A 10,854-nucleotide genomic window follows, 5' to 3' on the forward strand; every position below is an offset into this window, starting at 1 on the left:
ATCCTATCATATAGCTGTATTTTATATTTTGTCCAGAGTTTATCATTGTGACCAGTGTGAGGGTTAACAGATTGCCAGGATAAGAACCCTCAGTATAGTATCATTTTTAAAATGTATTTGTTTTGAAATATAGTTAACTTTCCCATTAATAAAGTAATGTATTTTTAAACAAAAATAAGTATAAAGTGAATGTTTATATGTCAGAAAAAAATGTCTGAAAAGATATGTTCCAATTTGTTATTTCTGAAAAGTAGGATTACTGGTGATTCCAATTTTTTTTAACTTAATCTGTTTTCTACTTTTTCCTATGACAAACTTAAGGAGAACAGTAAAGTCATTTCTTTGTTCTCCTGGGTAAATACTTGTTTGAAATGACTCTTTATAATAAGATATACTTGTGCTTCTTTGCTGCATTTCATATTACAATTTCCATAGGTTAACAGTCTAAAATCCTAGTTCTATCCTTGTATGGTAAACAATATTCTTTCTAGCTTTAGGAATAAAGAAATCAGGACAAATTAAAATTAAACAGCTTATCAGAACTTCAAGCATGTTGATAGAGTAGCCAGAAATAGATCTTAAATTTTAAGTCCCTCAGTTCAGCTGTGTACACTATTTCTAAGCCCTCAGCATCCATGTATGCAGTTAATTCTACATTTTCTAATGGCTGTAGAAGAAAATTATCATAGTTAAATATAAGCCTCAAATATTTTGGAAACTTCACTTTAGTCACTGATTTCAATCTCCTCTCCATCAAATCTTTTACTAGAACTCCTAGCAAGTGGAAAATTTAACTGGTTTTAATTTTACTACGGTTAACCCTCCAAGAGCTAATAGCAAAATGGAAGGAAGACATGCATTGAGACAGCAGGGAATTTCCTTCTTTCCTGGGTTATAAGTTTCTTCATAAAATAAAGGATGGGTATTCAATGTAATCATTCAGTGGGGTAGATATGTAAACTTAGCCAAGCACATTTTAATCATATTCTTATGTTTTTACTAACGTAATTTACTTAAAATGTCATTAAATTTTTAGTGATAGAATTATCACTAAGTCATCACTCTGAAGTTTCAGATTGAAATAAGTAAATCTTATAAAAGATGCCAAATAAAACTATCTTTTAAAAGCCTTTAAAATTAAAATAAGAAGAAATAATTATTAAATCTTTTTTTTTTTTTTTCCTGAGACAGGGTCTCACTCTGTCACCTAGGCTGGAGTGTGGTCACTTGATCACAGCTCACTGCAGTCTCAGCCTCCTCCTGGACTCAAGCAGTCCTCCCACTTCAGCCTCCTAAATATCTGGGACTACAGATGTGCACCATCAGACCTGGTTAATTTTTGTATATTTTGCAGAGATGTGGTTTCACCATGTTGCCTAGGCTGGTCTTGAACTGCTGAGCTCAAGTGATCTGCCCACCTCAGCCACCCAAAGTGCTGGGATTACAGGTGTGAGCCACCATCCATGGCCTCTATTAATCTTAATCGTTTTCAAAATGTGATCCTGGGCAGTGGTTCACGCCCATAAACCCCAGCACTTTGGGAGGCCAGGCACGTGGATCACTTGAGGTCAGGAATTCGAGACCAGCATGGCCAACACGGCGAAACCCAATCTCTACAAAAAACACAAAAATTAGCCAGGCATGGTTGTGGGTGCCTGTAGTCCCAGCTACTAGGGATGCTAAGGCAGGAAAATCACTTGAACCCCAGAGGTGGAGGTTGCAGTGAACTGAGATTGTGCCACTGCACTCCAGCCTGGGTGACAGAGCAAGACTTCATCTTAGGAAAAAAAAAAAAAAATGGACATGATGGCTCATGCCTGTAATCCCAGTACTTTGGGAGGCTGAGGTGGGTGGATCACGAGGTCAGGAGTTCGAGACCAGCCTGGCCAACGGGGTGAAACCCCGTCTCTACTAAAAATACAAAAATTAGTTGAGTGTGGTGGCATGCACCTATAATCCCAGCTACTCTGGAGGCTGAGGCAGGAGAATTGCTTGAACCTGGGAGGCAGAGGTTGCAGTGAGCCAAGATCGCACGGTTGCACTCCAGCTCTGGATGACAGAGAAAGACTCTGTATCCGAAAGAAAGAAAAAATGTTATCCAGAACTAGATTCTGTACTAGAAAGTAAAAAGGGCTATAAGGATTAGCAAGATGAACATGTTAATATGTTAATGCAAATGGTGGAGTAAAAAAATACCCTATCAATGTAAAATCTTCTGAATTTGATAACTATACTGTGGTTACATGAGAGAATTTTCTTGGTATTAGGAAGTACATACTAAAGGACATGATATTTGTAACTTATTACTATCAAGTACAGAATAATAGTATGTATATATACACATAGATATGTGTCACAAAGTGAAAAAGTGAGTGATAAACAAATGTGACAAATGTTTTTTAAAATTGTTGAATCTGGGTAAAGGATATTTAAGAGATAACTGTATTATTATTGCAACATTTTTGTAAGTTTGAAATTATTTTTAAAATAGTTTGTTTTTAAACTTAATACTTCTCAGTTTGTTTTCTTAGAATATTATGTATTCAGATTTGGTTTTTCCATATATCAGTTGGAAACGTTAGAATCACATCACTATACATGATGTATGACTAAATTTTATGATATTTTTGTTTTCAAAAGAGAACCTTTGGAACTTGAGAGTCTAACCAGAAAAAAAATCTTCATGTTTGAATGTATTTGCAAAAATTAGATAATTAAATCACTGTGCTAAAACTAGGTAAGGAGAAATATGGAAAAAATATTGACGGAAAGAGCAATTTTCTTAAGAATGACATAGTTACAAATGAATTTTAATTTCAACGTGTTTTAAATGAGAATTGCTTATAAAAATATCCACTTAAATTGTGTGTGTTTGCCACCATATGTAACAGTGTAATTAAGCATCTGTCTACATTTCTAGGGGTCTTAAATCTGTAGAATCTTGCTCTGGGGCCTAAAACTTCAATAGTTAAAAGGTTTCATCAGAGACCTCATAGAAAAAAACAGAATTATTTTTTCTTTTTGGCATGAGAGATTAAATAATACAAGAGTGAATATGGCTATATAAATTAAGGAATATGAAGATTCTTGTGAAAATCTAAAATAGTGTTCACTTGAAATTTTTAATTTGCCTTGTCAGATTATTTCAGTCTCTTTTAGAGATAATTTTTTAAACTAAAGAACTATTGATACTACATAATGATATATCGTGTCTTACTAATTTCATAAGATTCAAGTATAGAATACTCTTTTTAAATGTGTAATTATGTGTTATTATGACAGTCCATGCAGCTGCTCTGAACTGTGTGGTATAGGAAAAAAAAAAAAAAACACTATAGTCCATAGTTAGGAATACTAAAACTAACCTTTAATAAAATCCTTTGTTGTAGAACTACTTTCTATAAGTTCAAATTGCAAGAGACTCACCTTTCTGAATAAGTTACATATTTCTTCTGATTCTGAAATAAAGTATAAGTTGTTTTTGATTGTGGAGTATACATAGTGTTTTGTCTTGTATGTATAAAATACAAGTTTAACATTCAAGTGAAAGTTGTTCCCAAAACTTTTTAAAACATTTTCCAATAATCATTTTAGATATTACACTTCAGTGTCTTGGGGTTGCATCATCCTATATATATTTTTTCATATTTGATTTTTAACATTTTCTCTATTTCATCTTTAAAGATGAAAAACAAGATTTTTGAAGTTCAGCTTATTTCAATGAGACCCACATGCTGCCCTTCATCCTTTGTTTGTTCTTTCATTTCAGGAAAGATATGAGTTAATATAAAAGTGAAAATGTCTTCTGTGTTAATCAACAACAAGCTATGTTGGAGAAAATTATTCTCTTTAAAAATACTGAACTGGAATGATTACACAGAAACCTCATGTTTAGGAAATGACCTATTGATTGGCTATCTAAAGTTAGAAGCATTGACCTTGAGGCTCTTTTCTCCAATAGGTTTCTGTTTGTAGCTTATCTAAGATTGCTATCTTGAGTCAGCCCAGAGCACATACTCATCATATCACACTCAAGACATATTCAAGGTGCTGTTTTAGCAAAAAAGATAATGATATGAATGTAAAGAAAAGAAAGAATGCAGATTTCTTAATTTTCTCTGTTGCATTTACTGCTTCATCTCATATCACTGTGGCACAGATCATTGTTTTATTTGTTGACATAGCTACTATGCTAACTTCTGTGTTCTGTGCCCAACTTTAAAAAAATACAGCCAGAAAAACTGGATCTTACAAAAGGTTTTCTTTGTCTCTAAAATATGAAATTAATAAAGGAATAAAGGGAGGAAAGGAAAGCCCTATGAAAATTTAATAGAAACATGCTTTAAGTGCTTTATATTCTATTTTTTCTGGCATACTGGTGACCTCTTAGTAAGAAAATGTTTTCCATTTGAGTCTGTTCTTTTGTTGGACCATCCATATGTTCAAATCTTATCCACTGTTGATTAACAGTGGATAATTGTGAACTTTCTGGGACCCTTTAAGGGTTCAGTCTACAGTGGGTGTGTGTGTGGGGGGGGTGTGTGTGTGTAAAATATTAATATATGATATAAAGAGAGTATTTATGCTTATTAAAGCTTTTGATTGCACCAAAATGGCTTCTAAAATTCCACATTGGTATACCAATGTGTTATGTTATTTTCCACTTTCTATTCTAACACAAGCAGTAAATGCAGTAGAACTCATTACTTTCAGAAAGAAGTAAGCAATCACACTGTCTTAAACTGAAACCACCAATTGGCTTATATTCTAGTAGTCCTGTGCTCTACAGCCTAGGATCTGGACTAAGCTACTTCAATTAATATTTATTGGGAGCCTCTTACGTGTCAGTACTGTCACAGTGCATAGGAATAAAGGGTCAACAAAACAAACTTTCTGCCTTCATGGCACTTATATTTACTTACTAAGAACCATGACCTTTACTATATGACCTCTCTAGACCTCAGTTCCTTCATCAGCAAAATGAGGATAATACTACATATTTTGAAAGATTATTTTCAGGGCACATGAATTACTGTATGAAGGGGCACAGTGCCACACCAGGAATATAGTAAATACTTCATTTTAACTTTCACTTTTATTTATTAATGATGATAATAATTACTAGAAAGACATGTTAAAAATTAAAATCTATTTGCTTAAAATTGAGTTTTAAAAAGCCTTCATATTCTATGGGCTATTCACATGTATGTTATATGGCTAGAGTAATACCAATGCTGATAGTTTTACATACATACTGTCAAATTTGGGACTTCTGTAATCTATTCATTTATATATAGATGTGAACCTATAACTGCTTTTTTGAGAAAGTCTTGGCCCTTCCTTCCTACCAGGGACTCCGTACTCTCTTTTTATAGGTGGAGGGGCCATCTATTTGGGCACATATCCTGGTTAGGCCTCACAATTTCTAGAGTGGATATTAAAGCATTTTGATATATTCAGAAATAGGAGAAATAATCTGTCATCCAGGTTCTTGCCAGAAAATATAACTCCAAACTTTCTGTTACATAATCCTTTTTGGACAGAAATTAAAATAATATTGATATGATTGTCTAAAGAAGATCGTCTGTCCATTCCTTTAGATAATGCTTGATTTTACCCCTTGAGCAAGCCAGGTTAGCACAGACTATTAAGTCACCTAAAACACATTATCTTAGTTCCTCTGAGTTACTTCTCCTGAGTTGCTTTTTAGTGTTGAGTCAAAAGTCTGCACTGGGAACACAACCATAAAAAACAACTGTTCTCTACAGGTGGTTTGCTTTTACCACCTAGATGCGATAAATCATAATCGACTGTATATCCCTCTTTCTGTTTGTCAGTAGGGGCTGGACATAGTGGCTTATGCTTGTAATTCTAATACTTTCGGCCAAAGCAGGAGGATTGTTGGAGGCCAAGAGGGCAACATAAAATTTCTTGTTCTACAGAAAATATTTTTTAAAATTAGCTGGGGGCTAGGTGCAGTGGCTCACATCTATAATCCCAGCACTTTGGGATCTCAAGGTGGGAAATCACTTGAGGCCAACAGTTGATCAGCCTAGCCAAAATGGCAAAAACCTGTCTCTACGAAAAATGCAAAAAATTAGCCAGGCATGGTGGGGCATGCCTATAATACCAGCTACTCAGGAGGCTGAGGCAAGAGAATCACTTGAACCAGCAAACAGAAGTTGTAGTAGGCTGAGATCATGCACTACATTCCAGCCTGAGTGACATAGCAAGACTGTGTCTCAAACAACAACAAAAAAATTAGCTGGGGATTGTGGTAGGCTTCTGTAGTCCTAGCTATGTGGGGAGCTGAGGCAGGAGGAACACTTGGGCCCAGGAGTTTGAGGTTAAGGTGAGCCATGATAGTGCCACTGTACTCTAGCCTGGATGACAGGGTGAGACTCTGGCCACCATACTCCAACAAAAAAAGCCTAGGCAACATAGGGAGACTCTGTCTCTATAAAAATAAATAAATAAAAATTAGCCAGGTAGGGTGGCACATGCCAGTGATCCCAGCTACTCCAGAAGCCGAGGTGGAAGGATCACTTAGACCTGGGCAATGAAGGCTGCAGTGAGCCATGATCAGCCCAAGTGACAGAGCAAGACCCTGTCTCAAAATAATAAATAATCACAATAGGAAGCTGAGAGCCAAATTTTTGTCCATAAACTGGCAAATAAACAAGTTATTACCACATCTCCAAACAAAGAGTGTTTCATTTATTCTTCATCCCTTTTTTTTCTTCTATAATGTATATAAATGTCATCCCACATGCTCTTTTCAATAGAGGGTATGAATAAATAACTATTAAACAAGCAAAGGTAGCTTTTTTTTACTGTATTCTTAATATGATATTATTAAAATGTTTACAATTAAATCACTGTAAAGTTTATCATTTCTTATCCCTCTTTGTTAGATTTTTTAAATATTTTTTCCAGTAAATGTGTCATAGCATTTTTTATTATTGTGGTTCCTAAAGTAACTTTGTCTTTATACTATAGATTTTCCTTCATTTACAACTTCTCTTGAAAAACTTTCTGCTGATGGATATAAATTGTTGGCTCAAAAGTATTGAAATCTGACCAATTCAAGACATCTTTCAGTAGCCAACATCTTGTTTTTTTCATGTGCAAATTTACTCTTCCATATTAGTTAATCTTATAAGTGGACTCACAGGTGTTTCCCATCAATATGACTTTTTAACTTTTCTCTGTAGAATAGAAATAAAATAATAGATGCCATCCACCTACAGTGATGCCTAAGGGATGTATTTGAGATTATTTGGGAAATAATTCTCATCCTTTTCTACTTTAACAAGATCTAAGTAATAATTATATCACCTGATTTTAAAACACTTGAAAAGGACTTTCATGGCTTTATTTATTTATTTATTTATTTATTTATTTATTTATTTTTGAGTCAGAGTCTCACTCTGTCACCCAGGCTGGAGTGCAATGGCACGATCTCAGCTCATTGCACCTCCACCTGCCAGGTTCAAGTGATTCTCTTGCCTCAGCCTCCTGAGTAGCTGGGATTACAGCCACACACCACCAGACCTGGCTAGTTTTTGCATTTTTAGTACAGACAAGCTTTCACCATGTTGGTCAAGCTGGTCTCGAATTCCTGACCTTGTGATCCACCTGTCTCGGCCTCCCAAAGTGTTGGGATTACAGGTGTGAGCCACCACCGTGGCATAGCCTCCTAATTAAATTTAAAATGTTGCTTAGAGATAGTATACAAAGCAAAGAAATAGGAAATAGTGTGTTTTCAACAAATTGTGTAACACATGTGAAATACACTTTACATCCTTTACAATGTCTCAAACCCCAAGATTGTAAATATTTACAGACCCAGAAGAAAACTTATGATTTTAGCCCATGGGTCATCAGGACAGTGGCAAAAAAAAAAAACTATAGGAAAAGCCCAATTAGAGTTTTGAAATGTCTCTTTAGTATTGAGTTCAGTATTCATATATCCATAGGGTAAGGACTATGATTGTAAACTGTTTTTTGTTTTTTTTTTTTTTTTTTTTTGAGACAAATCTTGTTCTGTCACCTACACTGGAGTACAGTAGCACAATCTTGGCTCACTGCAACCTCTGCCTCCCAGGTTCAAGCAATTCTCCTGCCTTAGCTTCCCAAGTAGCTGGAATTACAGGCACCCACCACCATACCCAGCTAATTTTTGTATTTTTAGTAGAGATAGCATTTCACCATGTTGGCCAGGCTGGTCTCAAACTGCTGACCTCAAATGATCCTCCCACCTTGGCCTCCCAAAGTGCTGGGATTACAGGCCTGAGCCACCGCACCCAGTCAATTGTAAACAATTTTCATAACCCTTTCTGGTAATTGTTTAGCCATACCCAGTTCTGTTCATTTTTTTCATAAATCATCTTAGTGGGACTTTATGTCAGTTTGACTGTACATGAATTCTCTCTGTCCTGATACTTTGTTATATTATCCCAGTATTAAGTAGTCAGTCTCATCTTACATGTTTGTTGTTTTCTAAACTAGCCAACAGTATGAATTTACTGTTTATATAACACATTCATGAATATATTATTTACTTTAAAATCAGTGCATTTTTCTGTTAATGGAAGATGTATTAGTGATGTCAAGTAAATAAGTTCAGGATCCTTTAAGAATTCTTGCCATGTAGAAGGCAGTTGCATTGTGGGATTAAAAAAAAAAAAAAGACATTCAAAGAAGAAATTCTTTTGGGGAGAGAACTGGAAGTAGAATAGCATAGTACCAGACAGAGTGAGAATAACTGTAGACCTGGAGGCTAAATGTAACAAAAATTGTCTCTTTCTACATTATCTTAACTAGGATGAAAAGAAATCATAGTGTTAGGACATAACTAATTCTCCAGAAGCTAATGAATCTGTCATAAAGTGACAGGGAACTTTCATGACCAGTAGTCAGCAACTGAAGGACATTACCTGACAGAGCTAGGTCTTTTTGAAGTGCATCATTAAGAAATCAGTCAACACAGAAAATATAGTAACTTGATGCCAGTTTTATGTTGTTCATAATAATTTGCTTTATGTGATATTTTGTCCATCTCTTTAGTTAATTGTATAGATACATTTGAGGCTATTTTGTTTACAGTTTAAGGTTTCCTTAAATTTATAATTGGAAGAAATAAATATAAGAATTACAAAGGAAAAAACAAAAGTGAAATCATTCATACATGATACGGTTGTTTATATAGGAAATTCAAAATCCACAGATAATTTTTTAGGATGAAAACATTAATTTAGCAAGGTTGCTGGATACAAAATGAATACGCAAAAATCAAATGCGTTTCTATATACCAACAACAAGTAGTTAGAATATTTAAAGATCCATTTATAGTAGCACCAACAAATAGGCAGTACTGAAAAAAAAAAAAAAAAGCTAAGAGACGTATGTTCATAGATTTGATCAGTCAACATAATAAAGATGTCAATTTTCCCCAAATTGATATATACATTTAACAGAATTCCTGTCAAAATGCCAGGAAGGATTTTTTTATAGATGTAAAATTTTGAAGTCTCAAAGCCGCCCTAACTTCTGACATCACCTGCAAGTTTGGGCATCTCTAAGACCACCTTTGGGTTTGGTAATTTGCCAGCACTCATAGAACTCACTGAAAACTATTGCATTCAGTTACAGCTTACTGCAGTGAAAGGATACCAGTTAACATCAGCTAAGGAAGTGTCACATAGGGCATTGTTCAGGAAAGTTCCAAGCATGACCTTCCAGTTGTCTTCTCCCGGTTATCATAGATACCTCTTCCGGCAACAATATTGAGAATACATAGTATTCCAAATCTGGAAAGTTCATTGGAGGCATGCTTTCCAGAATTTTTATTTGGATTCAGTTACTTTGACATGTTAACCACCCACAGGGCAAACTTCAGTATCCAAACCCTCCAAAGGTCAGGCTGATGCAACACAGTCCAAAGCGCCAAGTAAATGAAGCCACTCATATCAGGAAGAACATTCCCAGGGCTAAGAGATTACCCACCAGGAGCTGAGGGCAAAGGCCAGTCATCTCTTTGGGCAAGGTTAATCCTTGATGGCACAGTGGATATAGACAAAATTATTCTAAATTTCCGTGGAAAGGCCAAGTAACTAGAACACCTAAAACAATTATTTTAAAGAAGAATAAAATATGAAAAATCAGTCTACCTAACTTCAATATGCAGAGAAACTGGATTGCTCATAGATTGCTGGAGGGAACATAAATGGTACAATGGATCTGGAAACTGTGTGCCAATTTCTTGAAAAACTAAACATGCAACTAACGTACAACCTAGCAACTGCATTCTTGCATTTATCTCAGAGAAATGAAGCGATGGCGTTTATCCCAGAGAAATTAAGTTTTATGTTCACACAGAAACCTCCACATGAATGTTTTAGCAGCTTTAGTTATAATAGCCAAAACAAAAAACAAAACAAAAATGCTGTAAACTACCCAAATGTCCAAATGTCCTTCAACAGGGGAATGGTTATGGTTAAACAAACTGTGATATATACCATGGAATACTACTCAAGAATAAAAAGAAGGCCAGGCGTGGTGGCTCATGCCTGTAATCCAAGCACTTTGAAGGCCAAGGCAGGCGGATCACCTGAGGTCGGGAGTTCAAGACCAGCCTTACCAACATGGTGAAACCCTGTCTTTAAAAAAGAAGAAGAAGAAGAAGAAGAAGAAGAAGAAGAAGGAGAAAGAAGGAGAAGGAGGAGGAGGAGGAGGAGGAGGAGGAGGAGGAGGAGGAGGAGGAGGAGGAGGAGGGGGGGAGGGGGAGGGGGAGGGGGAGGGGGAGGGGGAGGGGGAGGGGGAGGGGGAGGGGGAGGGGGAGGGGGAGGGGGA

The 10,854-nt window shown here is 35.8% G+C and overlaps 1 protein-coding gene across 9 annotated transcripts in view; it reads left to right on the forward strand.

Annotated features, from left to right (window-relative positions):
* Positions 1-10,854, forward strand: part of ARB2A (ARB2 cotranscriptional regulator A) — a 505,249-nt gene that overhangs the window by 469,935 nt on the left and 24,460 nt on the right. The window contains exon 11 of one of the 9 annotated variants that reach the window (XM_074383628.1): positions 10,485-10,691. The exons of the other annotated variants lie outside the window; for them this stretch is intronic. Coding sequence (XP_074239729.1) covers positions 10,485-10,513 — 29 coding nt within the window. The 3' untranslated portion in view covers positions 10,514-10,691. Of the gene's footprint in view, positions 1-10,484; positions 10,692-10,854 lie in introns of those variants that run through there. 9 annotated transcript variants of the gene reach the window in all.

The sequence above is a fragment of the Saimiri boliviensis genome, chromosome 1, assembly GCF_048565385.1.
Source record: "Saimiri boliviensis isolate mSaiBol1 chromosome 1, mSaiBol1.pri, whole genome shotgun sequence".
Lineage (NCBI taxonomy): Eukaryota > Metazoa > Chordata > Mammalia > Primates > Cebidae > Saimiri > Saimiri boliviensis.